The sequence below is a fragment of the Ostrinia furnacalis genome, unplaced genomic scaffold (assembly GCF_004193835.3).
Source record: "Ostrinia furnacalis isolate ACB-3 unplaced genomic scaffold, ASM419383v2 OfSCF4088, whole genome shotgun sequence".
Taxonomy (NCBI): Eukaryota; Metazoa; Arthropoda; class Insecta; order Lepidoptera; family Crambidae; genus Ostrinia; species Ostrinia furnacalis.
Window position 1 is genome coordinate 45,013 of NW_021134327.1, and position 22,261 is coordinate 67,273.

General features: G+C 43.1%; 1 protein-coding gene across 1 annotated transcript; it reads left to right on the forward strand.

Moving 5' to 3' along the window:
* The first annotated feature begins 181 nt into the window (after nt 1-181).
* Nucleotides 182-21,991, forward strand: ebo (exportin ellipsoid body open). The gene is made up of 21 exons (XM_028312686.1): nt 182-363; nt 475-684; nt 764-961; nt 1,245-1,416; nt 1,910-2,039; nt 2,121-2,259; nt 3,409-3,575; nt 4,717-4,840; nt 4,913-4,995; nt 5,083-5,191; nt 5,274-5,366; nt 6,334-6,499; nt 7,158-7,290; nt 10,754-10,880; nt 10,961-11,101; nt 11,338-11,565; nt 16,536-16,717; nt 17,194-17,370; nt 20,194-20,386; nt 20,995-21,225; nt 21,729-21,991. Exons 1-21 carry the CDS (start codon nt 361-363, stop codon nt 21,831-21,833), a joined length of 3,111 nt encoding a protein of 1,036 aa, XP_028168487.1. The 5' UTR covers nt 182-360; the 3' UTR covers nt 21,834-21,991.
* Nucleotides 21,992-22,261: the final 270 nt, after the last annotated feature.

A 22,261-nucleotide genomic window follows, 5' to 3' on the forward strand; every position in this document is an offset into this window, starting at 1 on the left:
CTTGGACAGGGGTTTACACGGCTTTGGAACAAACCCGAATTTTGTAATGTACTCGAATAACATCGTATCATCGTATTAGTTACGTGCAGGCTGGCTGACAGAAATAATCCGAAGCTAATAATTAAATTTAAAAAAAAGGTGTCAATGGTCAGCCATGCTGTCAATGCTGTCATCACTGTCATATTTATCTTGAATGGATGCATTGGAAATTGAAATTAAATTTTCCCATTAACTGGTCTTTTATTTACAGGAAAAATAACAACATGTAAAGTCTCAGAAATTAGTAATTTATTGCATTAGAAAGTGTTAGAACTGTGATGTATGATACTTGAGTAAAAATCTAATATATACAAATTCGAAATGGTAAGTGTCTGAACAGCTGATAACATTTTATTTAAAAAATAAAATAATTGTATTAAAATCTAACATCTCTAGATGTGGTGTATTTAATTGTTATATCTAAAATATTTACAGACTGAAATGGAAATACAAGAGGCATTGGCCTCCTTGGAGATGTTGCTGTCTGAGTTTTTTGCGCCGACAACTAATAATTTCAGAAAAAGAGAAATTGAAAATATTCTGGAGAATTTCTCTAACCGTCAAGACTCGTGGAAGCATTGTTTACTCTTTCTCCAAAAGTCTCAAAACCAATATGTTCTAATGTTTTCTCTTACAACATTGGAGGTATGTTTTTAAGAAAGCATGATGCCTATGGCATAGCATACACATCTTCTAAGTTAATACACTATAATATTTATTTCAGAACATCATTAATAAGCTTTGGATAAGTCTCTCTGACATGGAAAAAACAGAAATAAGATTGACACTATGGAATGAATTAATTTCAAAACATGAAGTAATGCTGTATTTTATCAGAAATAAACTTGCAGCTTTGATGGTGTCTATTGCACGCTATGATTGGCCTCATCTGTATCCTGATTTCTTCACTAACATTGTTGAGGTACATTTAATTAGGCAGACATATTAATAAATTTTATTGTATATTGCATAAAGTTAATCCACTTGTAGTAAAAGAAATCTAATGACTTATGTGTATGCAGTACTTTTAACTATGTTGCTAATTCACAATATTTCATCTGATTCAAAACTTAAATAATTAAAATTCTTGAGAAAATTAGTATAGAAACTAATTTTCTATTAAATTCATAAGTTAAGGATAAGGACAGTTTAAGTTTCATTTCTTGTATTTTACCAATATCTAATATTTTCTTTTTTTCCTTCAGTTGATAAAATGTGACGGACACCGCTGTCTGCTGGGACTTATACTAGCACAAGCGGCCAGTGAGGAGCTGGGGGCGGCGCGGGACACGGGCGTACTGCTGCCGTCGGCGCGCCGCACGCAGCTGGAGCGGCTCATGCTCAAGGGCATGCCGCAGATGCTCGCCGCGCTCAGTGGTACGTGTCCCGCTGCGGCGGGACGAGTCGCTCACAGGGACAGGAGCCGGGGCCGCGCGGGACACGGGCGTGCTGCTGCCGTCGGCGCGCCGCACGCAGCTGGAGCGGCTCATGCTCAAGGGCATGCCGCAGATGCTCGCCGCGCTCAGTGGTACGTGTCCCGCTGCGGCGGGACGAGTCGCTCACAGGGACAGGAGCCGGGGCCGCGCGGGACACGGGCGTGCTGCTGCCGTCGGCGCGCCGCACGCAGCTGGAGCGGCTCATGCTCAAGGGCATGCCGCAGATGCTCGCCGCGCTCAGTGGTACGTGTCCCGCTGCGGCGGGACGAGTCGCTCACAGGGACAGGAGCCGGGGGCCGCGCGGGACATCTGCTGGCTGTTAAGAGAAGAGACTTTTCTATGCAGCAGACACAAGCAAAGCAGCTGACGCCTTGACGTGTGGATAAAATAATTTGAAAACGACATATTTTTATTAGTTTTCTTTTATTTTCTAGGAATTCTGGAAAAGAATGCCCAGAAAGAAGGACAATCAAATCCTCCGCCGTCGCCGACGAGCGGTATTCCACAGACTTCGGCGCTACCTGACTTATTAGCAAATGCGCATGATGTCCATAATGTCGACAAGTATGTGTATTTTATAATAAAACATGAATTCGCTAGCTTTTCTTTAGAGGAATGTTCATTAATTGATTGTTTTTATTACAGGGCACTGAATATGGAGATAGTTGTAAAATGTCTCGCAACCCTTCAGCATTTATTTTCATGGCTGCCATTATCGTCCCATGTTCCACCTTCTCTCGTTACCACGGTGTTCTATTGGGGAAGCATAGCAACACAATCACAGGTAAATTTTTTACCAAGTTTATGTAACAAACTACCATTCGCGTACCGAAGGTGGTTTCCAGGGTATTGTTGTTGCCTCACCTTTCCTTTCCCTAGAAATTCCTTATAGGTATAACTAGTTTGTCCTTAAGTATCTAAGCACGAGAGACGCTGCCCAAAATATATTGACCTTTAACTTTTGTCCTTTTAACCTCCTGGCCAGAATGCTTAAAACGGCGTGTGTTACTGAAAGGTAGAAAAGAAACTTATAAATTCTACCAAAACAACAGAATATATTGTTTTCTTTTGTTTTCAAAAGATTTTATTTCGGAAATCCGGGACAATAAGGTCTAATAATTCCGGGACAATTCCGGATTTCCCGGCCATCTGGCAACCTTAGTTACAGAGCATGGAATCAGCGCTGGGCAGCATAACACCACTGTCTGTGGTTAAAGAAATAAAAATTGGCTAAGTGCGTGTCGTGCCACGCGCAGTGTAGGGTTCCGTAGTTGTCCGTCGTTACCACAATATATTTCAGAAGCAAGCAATTACTTGATCTAATGTCACTCTTCATATTTTCTTCTGAGGAATTTTTAATGGTTAAGAAATTTTATAATACATGAGTAAAATGACTATTACCAGGCCTATTCATCTCCGCGAGTTTACATCGAAAACAAAACACGCACGATGGCCCACCTACAGGATACTATTCGACAAGGCCTCACATACGAGCGAACATTGACTCACGCACGCGTATTCTTGTGTATGATGGAAGAAAATAAAGAAAATTGTGTACTAATAATAATAAAAACACAGAATGTACTTTTTTAAGTTGCCTCAAGACACTGAGAGGTAAATAAGTAGTTAATATTATTCATGATAAATCATGTATTTCCTCCGTCATTTTCCGCAGTTTGGCACCTCACGTCACATCATTTTACCGAATTCAGCCCTATAGCTTCGGCGCAGTGCCGATCACTGACGTTTGTCAACAAATTGGTGCTTGACTCTTGAGACAGGCTAAATTACACCATATTGTTAATGACATTGAGCATACGTGTTTTTAAATACCTTCGCGAAGTAAAACTTCTGTACGTAGTACTTATTATTATTCTGTACTAACTGACGTATCTTAACCGTTATAGTTTTCCTTGATCCCCTTTTGTTTTAGAGCATGGAGGCGGCGCTAGGCGGGCTGGGCGGCGTGTGCGAGCTGCTGTACCGGCGGTACGCGCCGCCGTCGTCGGCCGCCACGGCGCTGCGCCTGCACCACGCCGCGCTGCGCCTGCTGCGGCATCTGACGCACCACCCCGCGCACGCCGCGCACTTGCACCACGAGTGAGTCGCTCATGCCCGTCATCATCATCATCATCATTTCAGCCACAGGACGTCCACTGCTGAACATAGGCCTCCCCCAATGACTTCCACATCGCACGATTGGTAGCGGCCTGCATCCAGCGCCTTCCTGCTACCTTTATCAGGTCGTCGGTCCACCTTGTGGGTGGACGTCCCACGCTGCCACGCTGAAACGTGGCCTCCCACTATAGGCCTTATACAGAAGCTCAAAGTTGCACAGCGTGCTATGGAGAGGGCTATGCTCGGTGTTTCTTTACGAGATCGAATCAGAAAAGAGGAAATCCGTAAACGAACTAAAGTCGCTGAAATAGCCCGACGAATTAGCAAGCTGAAGTGGCAGTGGGCAGGGCATATAGTACGCAGAACTGACGGCCGATGAGGCAATGGGGATGTTGCCTGGGTCAAAAAGCAAGAGTTTTAATTAGTCCGTCAGTTAACTTATCAAAAAATACTCTACACGTATTTTTCACTTTTTCAAACTAATGAAAATTTAAAGAGATAAAGCGCCCCAAAGTTCATAAGAAGAGGCCCGTGACGTCAACGCTTGCTTAAAAATGCCGCACGTTGTGACGTCGTGCGCAACTTCAACGCACCATAACTATGTAATTATTTGTTAGATTGACAAATAAAAATATACGTGTCCAATATTTTTTGATATTAAACATTACGGACTAAAAAAATTTTTTTAGGCAACTAGCCTATTCTGGAATGGAGGCCGCGTACCGGAAAACACAGCTCATGTCCATATTCACCATCAATCCCTAATTTTTAAGTGACCCCTTTGAATTCCAAATTTCTGTTAAGTGTCACCATAGGGTGGAAGCGATAAGTGGTCTTACTCGATTATTTCTAAACCATTCAAGATTTCGGAAAACTGGTTACTTATCCTGAAATTGGTTTTAGGCTTTATTGCTATAATATTATCAAGAAACTTATGCAGATATGTGGCTTTATGGAAGCTGGAAACATTGTGTTTTCGGATAGATCCAGTTTATTCTGTAAACTATTTTTGATACCGTTTGATAGAACTTTGTGAGGCACTTTCAGAATCAGTATTTGATAAATTAAGCTCATAATCACTTACAGTTCGTGCACTTCTAATATTATATTCGTTTTATTTCAGCTATCTCAACAAATTAGCCGAGTTCCTAAAGTTGTTCGTATCATTGCATTTCAAGAGACTTGAGGCAGAACCAGAGTTCAATGCTATAGAATTTCTGTCATATCTATTCCAATACACATTCCAGGTATTATATTAATTAAAAAAATTAATGTTTTATAACTTTGCTACAAATAATATAACAAATATTTTCTTTTAGGTGCCAACATGTGCTATTTTTTTAAATTGCCTAGATATATGGATCCAATTTATTGACATATTGAAGCCTGAAGATACTGCCAAGTAAGTTTCAAAGCCTTAGTATGTACCTACGTTTTTAACTTCCATTACCCATTTAATTTTGATTTGTAATTTTATATCTCTTTACAGGTACTGGGAAGCTTTGCAGGCCTTAGTTGATCGTGTACTTAATAAAATACAGTTCCAACATAACAAGGCACAGCTTCAACATCTAGATAATGAAATTTGTGATGATGATGTAAGTTTCACGAATAATTTTTAATATATTACAAAATCTATCTGATGTGAATCTAAGGTTATGAAATCATTTCGTTTTACAGGGTGAGACTGAGTGGCAAACATTCCTGAAACATTGCATTGAGTGCATCGCGCGGGTGGCTGAATTGGCACCGCTGGATGTTTTCACGAACGTGGTATGTGGATGCATGTTATAATCACAAACAATTTCTACTACCAGTAGAGTAGCGTCTTAGACGGGCCCTGAATCATCTAAAAACGGGAAAATAATGGAACTTGCAGCTGTTGGTATTAAACTTTTTTTGGCCAGATGGGGCCTTGAAAAGTTATTATTTAACTAACATTAAAAAAAAATATCCTTCGCGCAGTGTTTCTACAGTCCAAACCGACGAGGACAGTTAGCTTACTGTGCAACGCCAGCAAAAATGACTCTTAAGAGTTAACAAACGTAAATAATGATAACCTGTTTTGATGGCCATTGATAACTCAAATAGGGTGTCTGTTGATAGCTAAATTCAGTCACCTCACAGACGAAAGGCTTGGTTTATCCGGGTTTGGAGCGCACCGTATCTATTGATACGCGGTAGTACCACAGAATAATAATAAGTACTACGTACAAAACTTTTACTTCGCGAAGGTATTTAAAAAAAAATGCTCAATGTCATTAACAATATGGTGTAATTTAGCCTGTCTCAAGAGTCAAGCACCATTTTGTTGACAAACGTCAGTGATCGGCACTGCGCCGAAGCTAAGGGCTGACTTCGGTAAAATGATGTGACGTGAGGTGCCAAACTGCGGAAAATGGCGGAGGAAATACATGATTTAGCATGAATTATCATGAATAATATTAACTACTTATTTACCTCTCAGTGTCTTGAGGCAACTTAAAAAGTACATTCTGTGTTTTTATTATTATTTAGGCAGTTAAATACTGCACAGTATTTAGTACACCATTTTCTTTATTTTCTTCCATCATACCCAAGAATACGCGTGCGTGAGTCAATGTTCGCTCGTATGTGAGGCCTTGTCGAATAGTGTCCTGTAGGTGGGCCATCGTGCGTGTTTTGTTTTCGATGTAAACTCGCGGAGATGAACAGGCCTGGTAGTACAGGCTTCCTTAAGTTTTTTTAAATATTTGAATAGTTGGAGCGATGGCAGTGCCTAGTGGGCGTGCACGGGCGGGCGGCGACGCGCGTCGGCGGCGGCGGGGCGGCGGCCACGCCTGATGCGGAGCGCTTCCTCGCCGCGCTGCTTGACCTGGCCACGCTGACGAGAGTGTTGGGCCGGCTGGCGCCCGCGTTGCTCACGGGTATGTTAGTTTAACTTCTTAGTGAGCTGCCACACTGCTGCGTGGCCGCTCCGCTTTGAAAACGCTTGTAGTCCGCCAGTGTAGCATGGCCCTTAGGCCTCAGCCTCGAGTTTAGCGGGCAGCGGGGCGGGAGCGGCGGCGGCGCGGGAGCCGCTCGTTGCCCGCTCCCGCGCCGCTGTTTTCGAGAACCGGTCTATTTGATTTTACGCATAAGATCCTGCCGCTACCGCGCCGCCGCCGCTCCCGCCCCGCTGCCCGCTAAACTCGAGGCTGAGGCTTTACAGGGCTAAGATGATCTAATAGAGGCATTTCATGGATTTTCATAAAAAAATATTAAAATAATTACATTTAAGTAGGGTTTTAAAGAGCACTTTTACTCGTCTCATCTCTACCACTGCTTTGTGTCAATATTGTGGGCCAGCGTTGAGACGTAGCAGTACTAGCAGTGCAAAAAAACTCCACCGAGTTGCTACATCTCAGCCCCGCCCGCCCAGTTAACAATAGTCACCACTATTGTCAACGATATAATACCACTATAGAATTTTATCGTTGCGCGCATTCTATTCCAGCTGATAATGACAGCGTCTCACGAGGTTTCAGACTTATGTGTTCCTATTGCCGCAAACTATGTCTAGTTCATCAAGCTATAATGTTTCAGAGCCAGAGAGCGGTCACACAGCAGCGGGCGCAGCGTTAGTGGAGCGTGCTTGCGCCGCGCTGGGCGGGGCCGCACTAACGCGCCCGCACCGCGCGCCGCTCGCGCCTTCACTGGCTCACGCGCATGTCCAAGTGTAAGTAGTATGCACCTGCACGCTTATACACAGCCAGGGCTACTGTTAGTAGGTCTGGTATAGATTCCGGCACTCGGCAGCTGGTTTTACTTTGTTAAAAAAATCACCTAAAGCCTGGTCCGTGAACACGTAGAATTTTGTCCAATGACCCCAAGCTACCCATCCTTATCGCTCGCGCGTAATTATGTTTCTGTCGCGCTCGCACACTCACTGCGGGCGCGCGTCGCACAGTCGCGACAGCAATATAATTACGCGCGAGCGATAAGGATGGGTAGCTTGGGGTCATTGGACAAAATTCTACGTGTTCACGGACCAGNAGCTATTGCTATATACAAGATTTACATAATGTACACAATTCAATTCAATGTGTCCAGTCCAATGTGCCGTCGGTGTAGAGTGCCTACGGTGCACGTTCGTTCAGGGTTCATGGGCCAGTCGGCTAGCATGTTGTAGGTCGCGGTCGATGCTGACGTGCTCGTACAGTATCCTTGTGGGCAAGTGGGATTATAACCAATTCATCTTTTTCTTTGAGGGAAAAAATTTGCCCCCATTACCTTTTACCATTGTCGTTCTTATCGTTAAATCGCACAAAACTACACAGAACTCAACACAACATCTATCAAAATCAATTTTCATTTTCATTTTTGGTGCAACAGTCATCTTGACATTTACTTTTTTTAAGGCAAAGGAAATTACATTATGCACCCAAACCACAGAGTAGGGTAAACCACCCAATCATTGGCACTCAACCAATTTATTGGCATGCTCCAGTTTTTTAAGAAAATTAAGGTTTTTTGTAGCCAAACCTCATATTTTTTTAGTAGAAATTGTACAGTAATATCATTTATTACTCAACTGGCTACACACGTTTTTTATTTTTTCAAACATCGCGGCGCACCAACCATTTCTTTGACAAACCGCGACCAGTGCGAAAAAAACAATCGAAATATTCGTTTTTTACTAAGGTAAGAGCTATCATAATCTTTTGAAAAAATGCAAATCTATTTTGTTGTCCCTATACATAATCATTTTGTCTTATTATTGAATATATTAACTGCCTTTTTCAAACATTATTTTATAATTTAACCGCCAACTTTTAATTATTTGTGGTGTGCCAACATTTGGTATGCGTAAAATCTGTTTATCCATTTTATTGGCACACATGCCAATAAAAGGGTATTTAAAATAATTTGAGTTCATTAAAAATTATACCTTGGTTGTCTCAAAATTGAGTTTAAATTGCATTTAAAATATTTTTTAACGTTTTGGATACACCAATCCAAATGTTGGCCCACTGCCAATTATATAAAATCCATTTATTGGCACGGGTGTCAAACATTGGTTAAAAAGGTGCCAATAAAAAATATTATCTTTTCAGCCACTTTCAAAGCCTTTCAAAGTCTTATTCCACTAATCCCCGTTGACAATCCCCGTCAACGGGGATTAGTGAACTTTTTGTTCATTAATCCCCGTTAACGCCAATGGAGTTTACGATGGGGGTTAATCAACTAAAAAGTTAATTAATCCCCAGTACGTTAAAAATAAAATACTCATGTAAGAATCAGGTACCTTCTATTTATTACTGGATAAGAACTCACTTATTATTTTTATTATCAAATTAAATTAAATTTAAGACTGATTACAATACTTAAAAAAATAACACATCTGATTAACCAAAAGCACTATGGATATTGAATCGTTATTCTCCATTCATCATTTAAAAGAAGATGGAAACGATTACATACAAATTTGGGCCAAGATGTAACAAGATAAAAATGGTGTAAATTAATAGCTTTGTAATCAGGCTTAAATTTAATTTAATTTGATTATAAAAATAATCAATAAGTGAGTTCTTATCCAATAATAAATAGAAGGTACACGATTCTTACATTAGTATTTTATTTTTTAACGTAGTTTTCTGAATAAAATAAACTAAAAAGTTCATTAATCCCAGTTATAAGCTCCATTGGCGTTAGCGGGGATTAATGAATATAAAGTTCACTAATCCCCGGGATTATTGAAATAAGCCTTTGAAAGTGGTAACACGGTCTACTATACAATTCAGATTGAAACATTCTGATCATCGCTCTAAGCCCGGTCCGTTCACAATTTTAAAACTGACGAGGAAGAACAGCTTTTTTTTGACTGGATAAAATAAAAATCAGTAGCAAAAAAGTATTTCCGAAGAGAAAAGAAGATTTGATAAAAGTGTTTATGGAAAGTTTAAAACCATTTTTAAATATAAGCGTTTAAACTGATATGGTATGTTCCTATACAAATAAATGTTACTTTTCTTATAACAAAGGATTTTATTTTGTTTATTTCTATCACGAATCTCTTTAAAACCTCTACATAAGACCTAGCAGCTATTTTTCAGTCTTGCGAGAACAGTGCCAATAATAGGTAATTATCACTGCCAATAAAAGGTTTGGCTATGCCAGGAACTGGTATTTTCAGGTATTTTTTTAAAAGGTACACTATGTTGAATAAATGACTTAATTTATTAATGATAAGTACTTTATAATATTCTGCAAAGATTAAAAGACCAATATAAATGATTTTTTCTTTGATAAAACATATTTTTACATGCAAATTTTATCGGTTTTGTGAAGTAGCTGCTTAAAGTGCCAATAATTGGGTGGTTTACCCTACATAATAGTCCAAATATCTTTTTTGTCTTTAATAATAACCCAAAAATACAAAAAAGACATCAGTTTTGATCAACTAGGTATTTCTAGTGGCCTAAATTAATGACTGAGACGTTTGATGACTTTAATTAGGTTTTTATTTATGGCATACTTAGAATTGCTCTAGGGCCTTTCAGAAAGCTGCAGACATGTACATTCTCAATTATTTTGTTCTGCAGATAATATCCCAATTTTGTTTTATGAAGTTGAAGAAGCAGGTTCGCGATAAAACTAGAATAATTTGTTTATTACATAAAAATAAATTCTGACATTGATATTTTATTCTAAAACCTTTTTTATTATTCAAGTAGGTCAGACTAGTGGTATGTTATGAATAATTCATTTTTAATTGTGTAAAAACTTTTTAACAGATCCTACTTACTATTTATTACATCGATTTTAAAAAACAGAAACGTCACAGTGTCAAATGTCGCGATGATCGCTGATCGCTGCGTGCAGACGCTGCATAGATCGCCGCGACCAATGACAGGACGCGTTGATGTGAACACATCGCTACAAATTCATACACGCTGTCTGGTCGCCATCGCCATCGTCATCGTGCACGCCGGCTGCACGCGTTGGTCTGGTCTAACCTTAAGTTGTCATCGTTTTATCTTTATGTACCGTAGTCCATATAGCATACGCTTTGAAACCTATTATATGAGTGTTTTCGCTTTTGTGATTTCGAAAGGAAGATTTTTATGATAACCTCTAACATTTTTTTTATGCCATATTTAATTATTAGTTAAATATTTAGTCATTGTTTTTTCACACAGGCATGCTGAAATGTTTGCGTGCATGGGCGCGTGGTGTTGCTACGCGAGCGATTGCGGCATTAGCACGCAAACCATGGAGGGACTCTTTGCATCCGCTGTTCCATTCCTAATGCCTCACGAAATACCGGTAAGGAACAATTCATTTAATATTGTTATTTACTACTAAACATTTATGCAAATCTAATTATCTTGCATTTTATTTTACAGGAACCACCTTTACTTTGTCACGCTGCGGCACACCTTTTACTCAGTTTATCCAAAAACGTGAAGGTCACGAGTGATCCAGTTACTTTAGTGGGAGACCTGTACAACCACGCACAACGTTCTCTACACTACTTAGAACCCAAGGTATGTAATTTTAATTACCTTGTAATGTGACAGTAGTAAATTTGGCGATTCTGCGTTTGATTGATATTTTAAAATGTCGCGTGTTAGTGATTAATGATTTGGTGATTCATGATCGCCGCTGTTCAAATACCACTACTCTTATCTGTAAAATTTCACTCAATTAGTTCATTCAATCAATCACGTGCAAAAATTGTTTTGTTTGATACGCCGTTTTTCATTGCGACTTTACTTTGTAGACTGCGAGTGTAGTCCGCGAGGCTCTCCTCTGCTTACTACTAGCACGGGCCGGGCCAGCGACGGGGCCGGCGGCGACCGCGGGGGCCGCGGGGCCGGGAGGGGAGGCGGCGCGGGCGCTGCTTGGCGCGTGGACGGCAGCGCTGACTCATGCCGGGCCCGCTGTGGCGCTGCCGCCGCTGACTACGCTCCTGCACTCCTTTGCCAACGCGAATACCAACTCTAAGAAGGTGGGTTACGGTTGAATTTTAAGCGGGTCGGGGAGTCAAGAAGCGGCGCGAGCGTTGCTTGGCGCGTGGACAGCGGCGCTGAATCATGCCGGGCCCGCAGTGGCCCTGCCGCCGCTGACTACGCTCCTGCACTCCTTTGCCAACGCGAATACCAACTCTAAGAAGGTGGGTGGCGGATGAATATTAAACGCGGGTGGCGGGGAGGCGGCGCGAGTGTTGCTTGGGGCGTGGCCGGCAGCACTGACTCATGCCGGGCCCGCTGTGGCCCTGCCGCCGTTGACTACGCTCCTGCACTCGTTTGCCAACGCGAATACCAACTCTAAGAAGGTAGGTGACGGTTGAATTTTAGATGGGGCGGTGATCGCAGGGGTGGGGAGGCGGCGCGGCGTCTTTCCGTTCTATAAATGGCCAGAACGCACCCATAGGAAACTGCTCGTGTATATTTTGTAGTGCCCGTTTGTAAATCTGTGACTCCAAACTATACACGAATTTTGCGTACTGATCGTGTATAGTTTGGAAGAGCTTAGTAAAAAAAGTCATATCCAAACTATACTCGATTAGTTTCTACTACACCACTTACACTTGACTAGAGTGTGTATTTAGTAAAATATGGAATTATATTTAAAATTACATCTATTCGATATTATTACATAAAATATTATTATTTTACTGAATCTATAATAAATCTAGATTTTTAACACTATTGTAAGTGGTTTTTGAAATTAAATTGATTAGGTAGATTTCAAATTAAATAACAATGATTAGTGTAATCATAAATTCATTTAAAACGAGAGAGAGTGAGAGAAGAAAGTTCAACGTACATTATGCGAGACTCTAAATGCTAGGTTTGTATTATCGGCAGTTTGGTGTAGTGGTTCGAAACGGACTACTATTCCGGAGGTAGCGGGTTCGATTCCCGCACAGTACAAACATTTGTGTGCATGAACATATTTGTTTGTATTGGACTGGGTGTTTTCTATGTATAGTATGTATTTACAAAAAAAAAAAGTATTAAAGTATGTATGTTTAATACTTAGTATTATGTACAAGCTTTGCTTAGTTTGGGACTAGAAGCGCAATGTAAAATGTAAGGATATATTTATTATTTATTTTATTTATTAACTTTTATCTCAAGAACAAAATCATTTTAACATATTTCCATACCTACATAATTCTTAATTTAAGAGTTATTCGAGAATTGGTGAAAATTAAATATCAGCCCCAAAACAAATATCTTTTCTATGGCAGAATACGTGTCGAAAGATGATTCAATGTTTATAGTAGACACGCAGATATGAATTAATATGTAATAGAAAGAGAGGTCAATAAGGCAAAATGACTAGCATGCAACTACTCGCGTATAAATTGTAATCACGCACTTATTACAATACATACATGATTAGTCCGTATGCGTACTGGCGATGTATATTTTGGAGTAAGATAATTGACCTAAGTCACTACAAAGTATACGCGAGCAGTAAGCAGCAAATGCGTACTGGTCGTGTATAGTTTCGAGGAGCTTAGTAAAAAAAGTCATCTCCAAACTATACTCGATTAGTTTCACACCCTTGCGTTCTGGCTATGTATAGAACGGAAAGACGCGGCGGCGCGGGCGCTGCTTGGCGCGTGGACGGCGGCGCTGAATCATGCGGGGCCTTTTTTTTTTTTTTTTTCGTCGGGAAATGCTTTGCGCATACCCACTGGTCTATGGGGACGGCCAGTGGGTTATGTGGGACTCTCCCCACCTACCCACTAAAGGCGGGGCCTACCCACTAAAACCCGACGGTTTTCACCAGAGCCCAAAGAAACGGAGCCGCGAGTTATTGTCCTGGTTGGACATTCGTCCGCAGCTCCGCCTCAGGCTAGAGGCTCGCTCACGAGCAAGCCTCTCTGGCTTCGAGTGAACCCCCAGTCCCCTCCTCCAGTTGTTTTTAGGGTTCCGTACCTCAAAAGGAAAAAACGGAACCCTTATAGGATCACTTTGTTGTCCGTCCGTCCGTCTGTCAAGCCCCTTTATCTCAAGAACGCGTGAACGTATCAAGCTGAAATTCACATGAAATACTCAGGTCTATTGTCCCTTTAAGCTGTGAAAATATCAAACTTCTAAGCCAAGCCAATCAAAAGATACAGCCGATTATGTCGATATTTTCAACAAATTTTCGACACTCGCAAAGGAATCAAAACCTACAGGATACTTCCAGTAAACTCAGAATCTTGAAATTTGGCATAAAGCATTGTCATATAATGCAAATATAGGAAAAATTGCGAAAATTACATTTTTTTAGTTATATAATATAATAAAAATATTTTAATAAAATGAAACTTACTACCTTATTTCTCACGAACGAATAAAGGTATCAAATTGAAAGTGAATTAAATTGCTAAAATATTTTTATAGTCGTGAAAGAAAAGTGGTTCACGGTGTGTTAATGTATTTGTCGAAGAGAAATACTAAGGGTTCGGACAATATTTTCATTGAATAATGTTTCCGACAAAGGTTGTCAAATTGACTGACATGTTTATCGTATAGTACAGTCCACTATGAAAATTAGCTGTAGTCTGTACCTCTAGTAGGAAAAACTTTCGAGTTCGTTTCGTTGCGTATTCAAAGTGTCATCGAAAAATTTTGTATGAAAAATTAAACAGCGCCCCCTAGGGCGGCTATAATATAGGGGGCGCTGTTTAATTTTTCATACAAAATTTTTCGATGACACTTTGAATACGCAACGAAACGAACTCGAAAGTTTTTCCTACTAGAGGTACTGTTTCAACTACCCATTTTAAAGATTTTTGTTACTTTCTAAGTTTTGAATTTTATGGAATTGGGAAAGAAGTACCGAGTTTAAAGCGTTCATGAGGAGACATTGCAGTTGAATATTCAAGTCTGAATTTGATTATTGATGAATAATAAAATAAATCCTACTAGCTCGATTGATGGTTTCATTTAATTTATTTAAACCAGGTTACCTTTAATAATATTTTTCGTTCATTTATGAAAATGTCAAATTAGCCCGTAATCCTGAATCCTGATACATAAATTTAGCCTATTAATTTAACACATGTACGACTGTACTCAGTGTTGCACTATCAAATGCAATTGAAGCGCCTCTATGCCAGGGTTTTTATGTTCCTGGTCAGGCTATACAATACTTTTTATTAAAATCGGATTTTATTCCGGAGGTTTTACAATTTCTTACTACTTTCGCAAATCATTACAAATGAAGAAAGGAATTTACGGTGTGGTACCCTCAATGTACAATTAGATTTCGAGCGATACCACTTTTGGGCATTCTCCTTTTAAGTAGTTACTTTCCCCATTGTAATGTTATGAATTTCATTTTGCAATAAAAATACCATAGTTATGACTCGATTGTCGTAATGAACGAACTTTGTAAACCTTGCAGGTTTGTACGGAACCCTCGGTGCGCGAGTCCGACTCGCACTTGGCCGGTTTTTTATAGAGGTTTTCTCTTCGCGGCCCTGGTATAACAGGACCCCCGGCCCGCCGTAGCGGGTTACGGTCTGCTCTATGCCGCTGCTCGGTCAGCTCTGCTGATCAGAGAAGTACCGAGAGCGGCCCTCCAAAGAATGGGCCCGGGCAAACGCCCCGCCAGCCCCCACCTGTGGGGGTTTTTAAAGATGTCCCCTGCATCGTGGCCCGGGTAAATGCCTCGACGGCCCCCGGCCCACTCAATTGTGGGTTACGGGTTGCCCGACAGGCCCGCCGAGTTGACGAGACCTGCCGCGCAGGTGAGAAGTTAGCCGCCCGCGTGAACAGACCACGCGGACGTTGCCCAGGGTGCACCACGAGGAGGTCGCTCACCATCGCACCCCAATCATGCGGGGCCTGCTGTGCCCTGCCGCCGCTGACTACGCTCCTGCACTCCTTTGCCAACGCGAATACCAACTCTAAGAAGGTAGGTGACGGTTGAATTTCAGAGGGGGCGGGGGTCGCTAGGGTGAAAAGGCGGTACCGGTGCTGCTTGGCGCATGGACGGCGGCCCTTACGCATGCCGGGCCCGCAGTGGCCCTGCCGCCGCTGACTACGCTCCTGCACTCCTTTGCCAATGCGAATACCAACTGTAAGAAGGTGGGTGACGGTTGATTTTTAGATTATTATTATTTATTTATTTATTTATTAGATGGGGCGGGGGTAGCGGGGGAAAAAGGCGGCGCGAGCGCTGCTCGGCGCTGATGCACGTGGGACCTGCTGTGGCGCTGCCGCCGCTGACTACGCTATCGCACTCGTTTGCCAACGCGAATACCAACTCTAAGAAGGTAGGTGACGGTTGAATTTTAGACGGGGCCAGGAGGGGAGGCGGCGCGGGCGCTGCTTGGTGCGTGGACGGCGGCGCTGACGCATGCCGTGCCCGCTGTGGCCCTGCCGCCGCTGACTACGCTCCTGCACTCGTTTGCCAACGCGAATACCAACTCTAAGAAGGTGGGTGACGGTTGAATTTTAGATGGGGCGGGGTCGCGGGGTTTAAGACACGGTGCGGGCGCTGCTTGGCGCGTGGACGGCGGCGCTGAATCATGCCGGGCCCGCTGTGGCCCTGCCGCCGTTGACTACGCTCCTACACTCCTTTGCTAACGCGAATACCAACTCTAAGAAGGTAGGTGACGGTTGAATTTCAGAGAAGGCGGGGGTCGCTAGGGTGAAAAGGCGGTACCGGTGCTGCTTGGCGCGTGGACGGCGGCCCTTACGCATGCCGGGCCCGCTGTGGCCCTGCCGCCGCTGACTACGCTCCTACATTCCTTTGCCAACGCAAATACCAACTCTAAGAAGGTAGGTGATGGTTGAATTTTAGAATTTGGGCAAGGGTTGCAGGGGCGGTGGGTGGGTACGCGGCGCGCGCATTACTTAGCTGTTCTTAGCCTGGTTCAGAACTAGGTAGATTGTTTTTACGTTGCTAGATTTTAGTTTCCTCTTGTCAATATCGCTCTCCTATAGATCGTGTTTACTTTCATAGGTGATAGCGGAGAGCATGCAGGGCGCGGCGGAGACGTCTCTCCGCATGCTGTGCGAGCCGGCGTGCGCGGCGGCGGACACGGAGATCACGGAGTTCTTCCTCGCGCTGTTCACGGCGCTGCTGCCCCAGCTGGGCAACTTCGCTTTTACCGCCATTGACGTGTTCCTTGAGGTTGCGCAGAGGTCAGTCATTTTGCTATTGGTTGTATGGATGTATCTTTATAACATATTCGTTTACTTAATTTAAAACAAACCTGCTCAAAATTAAAAAGATTTCTCTTTGAATGACTAGTAGAATGTCAAGATCCGTATCTAATATATCGAACAAAGCACGCCATGCAATATTGTTCAGGGATTTAATAGGTTCAGAACGTCCACCTGTTGTATGGACCGGTGACTTCAAGAAGATAGACGGCAGCAGCTGTATGATTGGTGGATCGTGATTTGAGGCGTTTCATGGCGAAGCTTTTCAGCAGAGTACTGCCGTTGACCGAAATGATAATAACGTGGACATGATTGTGTTCTCAAAACTAGCAAAGTAGCAGCTGCATTATAAAAGCGATGGATACTTTGTAGCGTTTCATGAACAGGCTCTTCAGCAGTGGACTGCTGCTGGCCGAAATGTTGTTGACGTAATTACAATCGTGGTTGTATCGCAGGGGCGGCGGCGACGGCAGCCTGGAGCGGCTGGTGGAGTGCGTGCGGCTGGGCGTGGAGGCGGGCGGCGGCGGCGTCAAGGTGCGCGCCGTGCTCGCGCTGCTGCACCACCACGCCCTGCCGCGCGCGCGCGACGACGCGCCCGACCTCGCGCGCGCCGCGCACCGCCTGCTGGCCAGGTGAGCACACACCGGGCGCGCAGGCGGCGGCGTGCAGGTGCGCGCCGTGCTCGCGCTGCTGCACCACCACGCCCTGCCGCGCGCGCGCGACGACGCGCCCGACCTCGCGCGCGCCGCGCACCGCCTGCTGGCCAGGTGAGCACACACCGGGCGCGCAGGCGGCGGCGTGCAGGTGCGCGCCGTGCTCGCGCTGCTGCACCACCACGCCCTGCCGCGCGCGCGCGACGACGCGCCCGACCTCGCGCGCGCCGCGCACCGCCTGCTGGCCAGGTGAGCACACACCACCACAGGCCACCACAAAAGCCATACGGGGAATAGTATATCGAAACTGGCTACCCGCCAGGTAAGGGACACCGTCCACTCATCCGAAGAATAGATTTTTGAGCCTGTCTACTCGCTAAGCAATGGACCGCCTACTCATCCGGGGAACGACATTTGGAGACTAGTACAGCGACTGAGTAAAGCCAGTAACATCCGCACAACAAATCACATTACAATACGACCACCATCACTCTGCAAGAGTATTGTGACGCGCCCCAGGACGCATCGACAGCCCTAGCACCGAGCGCGGAGATTTTGACAACCCTACGGCTGCGCGGCCGCACGCCGCACGGACCGAGCTAATATATGAGACGGCGGCGACCGCGGGCGCCTAGCATTCGCTCGGGAGCCATTGTAACAGCCAGACGTTCGCGCGCGCGTCTATCATTCCCTCGGCTGCATTGCAAAGAGTCCCTAGCGAATAGCTATCCACATTGTTCCCTACTAACCCTAACTGTTCGACTCTGGCTTGATCCGATACCTCGTCATTAATCCGCGGCTTGCCATAAAGCGTCGTGTCGAGACGTTCTATCGTTGATAGCCAACCGGTTCTCGTCCTTACCGAGTAGTGCATGAGATACTCATCCCGAACCTGCGGTAGCAATCCTGCTGCCACCCTTCCTGAACTTCACACCCCCTCACCTCGTAGGTCCAACGCCTTTCCCTAGTGGTCGTACTCACTATCGAGGCTTCGGCCTCTGGCTTGAGCTAACGAACCACATCCTACCCCCCTAGTTATAAGTATCCAGACTAACACTCGATAAACCTCGCATCGGGCGCCGCCCCTCTCGCGGATACGAAAACTAGCTAACGGGACGCGAACCGGGCGCGTCGTTATTCCTCTTGTTGTAATTAGTAAAGAATCCCGCTATTTTCACTCAAAAAGTACCAAAGTCCCGACTTGGCGAAAAAAAAAACTGGCAACGCTGCCTAGGAGGGAGTTGCGCTATCGTAGGGCTGTCAAAAAATTAAAATAATAATAATTTATTTAGTTTTGTATGGGAAAATATTATTTATTAAATATTACGATATCCACTTTCTGACACCACTATAGTATTTATATGAGTATGTTAACATGGGCTAGTCTCGGCTCATATACCCATTTACCTAACACCCTGTATATAACTTGACACCTGGCGAGCTTAAGGCCGTGGGTTCGATTCCCGCCTTAGGCGGTTCTATATTTTCAAGTGATAAAAAAAAATATATACAGGGGATGTTTAGATAAACTAATATTTTATAATGCGAATAGCTTTCCGCTGAGGCTTCGCCCGCGTGGAATTTTGTTTGTCACAGTTGTTTGTTTTGTATGTCCTTCCCCGGGACTCAATCTCTATGCCAAATTTCATCAAAATGGTTCAGTGGTTTAAGAATGAAAGCAAGACAGATAGAGTTACTTTCGCATTTATAATATTAATATATAAATTATAAAATGTTATTCCAGCTAAATAATACTCGCTGAAGAAACTCTTTTCTTTAAGTGTAGACACTGTATATGTATAAGTCCACTATTGCATGCCGTGGCAACCTATAATTAAGGCAGCACTTAGATTAAGTTAAATACGTTGTAAATATTGATTGTCTTCCAGTGTATGTCTTGTTGGTTGTCCTATTAAATAAATAAATTAAACTGGGGACCAAGTACCGGGTGTTTAAAAGAGCCTTTTCAATTCATAGCGGCAAAGGTGAAATCGTTTTTAGTAATTTGTCGCCTAGTCCAATAATACTTAAGCAAATGTTTTAATAGCTACTTTGTTCAATGCTTTTTGGAGAATGTCCAATATGTCATGTAAATCGAATTGTAAAAGATCCCTCAGCTATGGACACCTACTCTCGATAGAGCTGATATTATGACTAAGCCCGGACTTAGTTCTGATTAGTTAGATAAGCTTTTGTAGNGTAATTGCTCGTAATAATAATAAACTTAGAGTCAGTGAAACTAGAATAAGTAAAACTATTGTGGAACCGGAATTATAAGTGCCATTGTGTTATTGATTGTGCGTTTCCTTGGTCGAATATCCCTGTAGGCATCCTGGATAGGTACACATCCCTCATCGCAGAAGGCGAACTGGGACTTAGTACTAAACAGCGGGGTGTCAGACTGAGCTAGCTTAGACGCCCCGTTGCAGTATTAATACTGTGTGACTGCCACATTTTCAGCTCAATTGAATTCTCTAGAGCAGTGTTTTTCAGTGTGTTAAAAACTATCTCAGTAAAAAATAAAATAATGTAATAATTATAAAAATATATTTATCCGAAAAACATCTTTGTAACATTAGCGAATAGTGGGGGGTCGCAAAACATTTTTTCATACTAGGGGGTCGTGTCATGAAAAAGTTTGAAAAACGCTGGTTTAGAGCACGTAATCATGATTACACGCTTTACGCTCACCAGCTGGCGCTACTGACGAGTGGTTGACGGTCTCATTCAGCTATCCAAATCTTGTTAAAGTTGACAGTGAGCGTTTCCCACATTTGAAAACATTATTTTTCTCCTTCCCAGTGTCCTAATCCACCGCTGGCGGTACTTCTTCACGCCAAAGTGCGAGGGCGAGGAGAGCGCGCGCCGTATGGGCGAGCTGCGTGAAGCGCTAGCGGCGCTTGGACGTGCTCTAATGCAGCCCGATATTGAGTTGCTGCGTATTGCGCTCGCCACGCTCGACGCGCTCAACACCAAGTGGAAGCTCTATCACAAGGTATGGAAACGGGACCAAATCTTATCTTACTTTGGTATAATTAATCGGGATCTAATCAGTAGTAGCATTCAATGAAATAATCCAATAATAATAATAGTCGTCGAGGTAGTCAAGTCATAAACAAAATTCAACGCATAACGTTTCTAAAAGAGTACATTTCTAGCCCAGTAACCCTAATTCGTTTTCAATTTACCTTAGAATATTTAAAGTTTACTAAAACGTGACCCTCGAGTTTTGCGTGATGTGACTCTCAAATTTTGCGTGGTGCGTGTAGGCTCCGTATGTTTTTTTTAACATCTTCGACATCGATTCCTCGTTAGGAAAACATTTTTCTAGTCGAGTTGGTCGTGTTTTAGTTAAGGGTTTTTCTTAGGTTTAATTCCTTAAAGAAATTAGATAACTGGCCAACCTTTGAAAAACTTCCCCATTTGAGGGATGCCAAACCATAAAGTTTAACTGCCAGCAAAATAAATTTTCAGGAGATACGAAAACTGTGCATTATATTTTTCAATTAAAGATATTTTATCTCTTGGGTCCTCCTAATTTTCTGGTTCTTATAATGTTATTAGTTTGGCGCCTTCATTTATAAAGCGTCGTTTGTCGCACAGATGATATTCCGCACTGAATTCCTGAGCGAGTTCATCTCGGTCCTCCTGGCATCGCTAGCCGAGGGCGGCGCGCGCGCGCTGCTCCGCGACGAGGCGCTGGGCGCGCTGCACAGCATGGCGGGCGTGGACTTCGCCGCCTTCCGCGCCGCCTTCCTGCCGCACTTCCTGCGCGCCGTGCCCGGCCTGCATCCAGACCACGCGCGCGCGCTGCACGACTTCCCGCCCGACACGGTACTACCACAGAGTAATAATAATGTACTACGTATAGAAAGTTTTCTTCGCGAAGGTATTTAAAATAATGTCTACTCAATTTCGTCAACGATATGGTGTAATTTTGCTTGTCTCAGGGTCGAGCACCGTCTCGTTCATATAATATGTCAGTAATCGGCACTGTGCCGAAGGTTGTCGATACGATAGGCTAATTGCTACAAGAAGCTACTGTGTCACTCTTTCCATAGCGAATATTTTTTTTACAATGAATGAGTGAAGAATACGCGCGCGAACGTCACTCTACTCGCTCGTGAATCTCTCGAGGATTAGGCTGCGTTTCCACCAGAGATGTGCGAGGATGCGTATCGAGGGTAATTTGCAGAAAGATAATTATAATTTGGGTCTAAAACAAGGAAAAGAGTATTTGGATGTTGTAAGAATGTGAACAATCATTCAATCCCAAAGGCTTGTTCATTTACGTTGTAAAGTTAACGATTTGCTAAGTTTTCTCGCCTTCTTTGCAGGATCTGCCAACATTCACGCAGAACATCCAGCGGTTGATGAACGACGTGAAGTGCTACCGCGCGTACAACGCGCTGGCTCCGGCTGCGGCCGAAATGGCCTCATAGCATGCGACTGCGTCCCACTCCTATTAGGGCAATGGGACATGATAATAAGGGGACATGGGAATAAGAGAATTCCCAAATAAAACCTGCATGATCTTTCCCAGTGAACAGATGGATGTATCACACGTTACAATATCGGTAACATATTGTGCAGCATTTGGGACCATAAAAATAACAGGTGCATTTGTGATGCACATATGGCATTTGATAATTCTGTTTAAAATTGTCTTGAATATTATCTATATCTGTTGTAGTTATTAGTGTAATAGTATAGAATATATTATTATGTGGATAATGTTGATCATGTTTAGTCAATATTTTAAATTAGAATAGTTTTTTATTAGGATAAGAAATCAATAAGTAGTTGCTTTAATTTTTTTGTTTATTTTATTTAAGTTAGCATTTACTTTCGATAAAAAGGAAATTTATAA

Coding starts and splice junctions, on each gene's coding strand:
- ebo (XM_028312686.1), top strand. Junction 3,576..4,716: donor GCCGCGCACTTGCACCACGA/GTGAGTCGCTCA, acceptor GTTTTATTTCAG/CTATCTCAACAAATTAGCCG. Junction 4,996..5,082: donor AAGCCTGAAGATACTGCCAA/GTAAGTTTCAAA, acceptor ATCTCTTTACAG/GTACTGGGAAGCTTTGCAGG.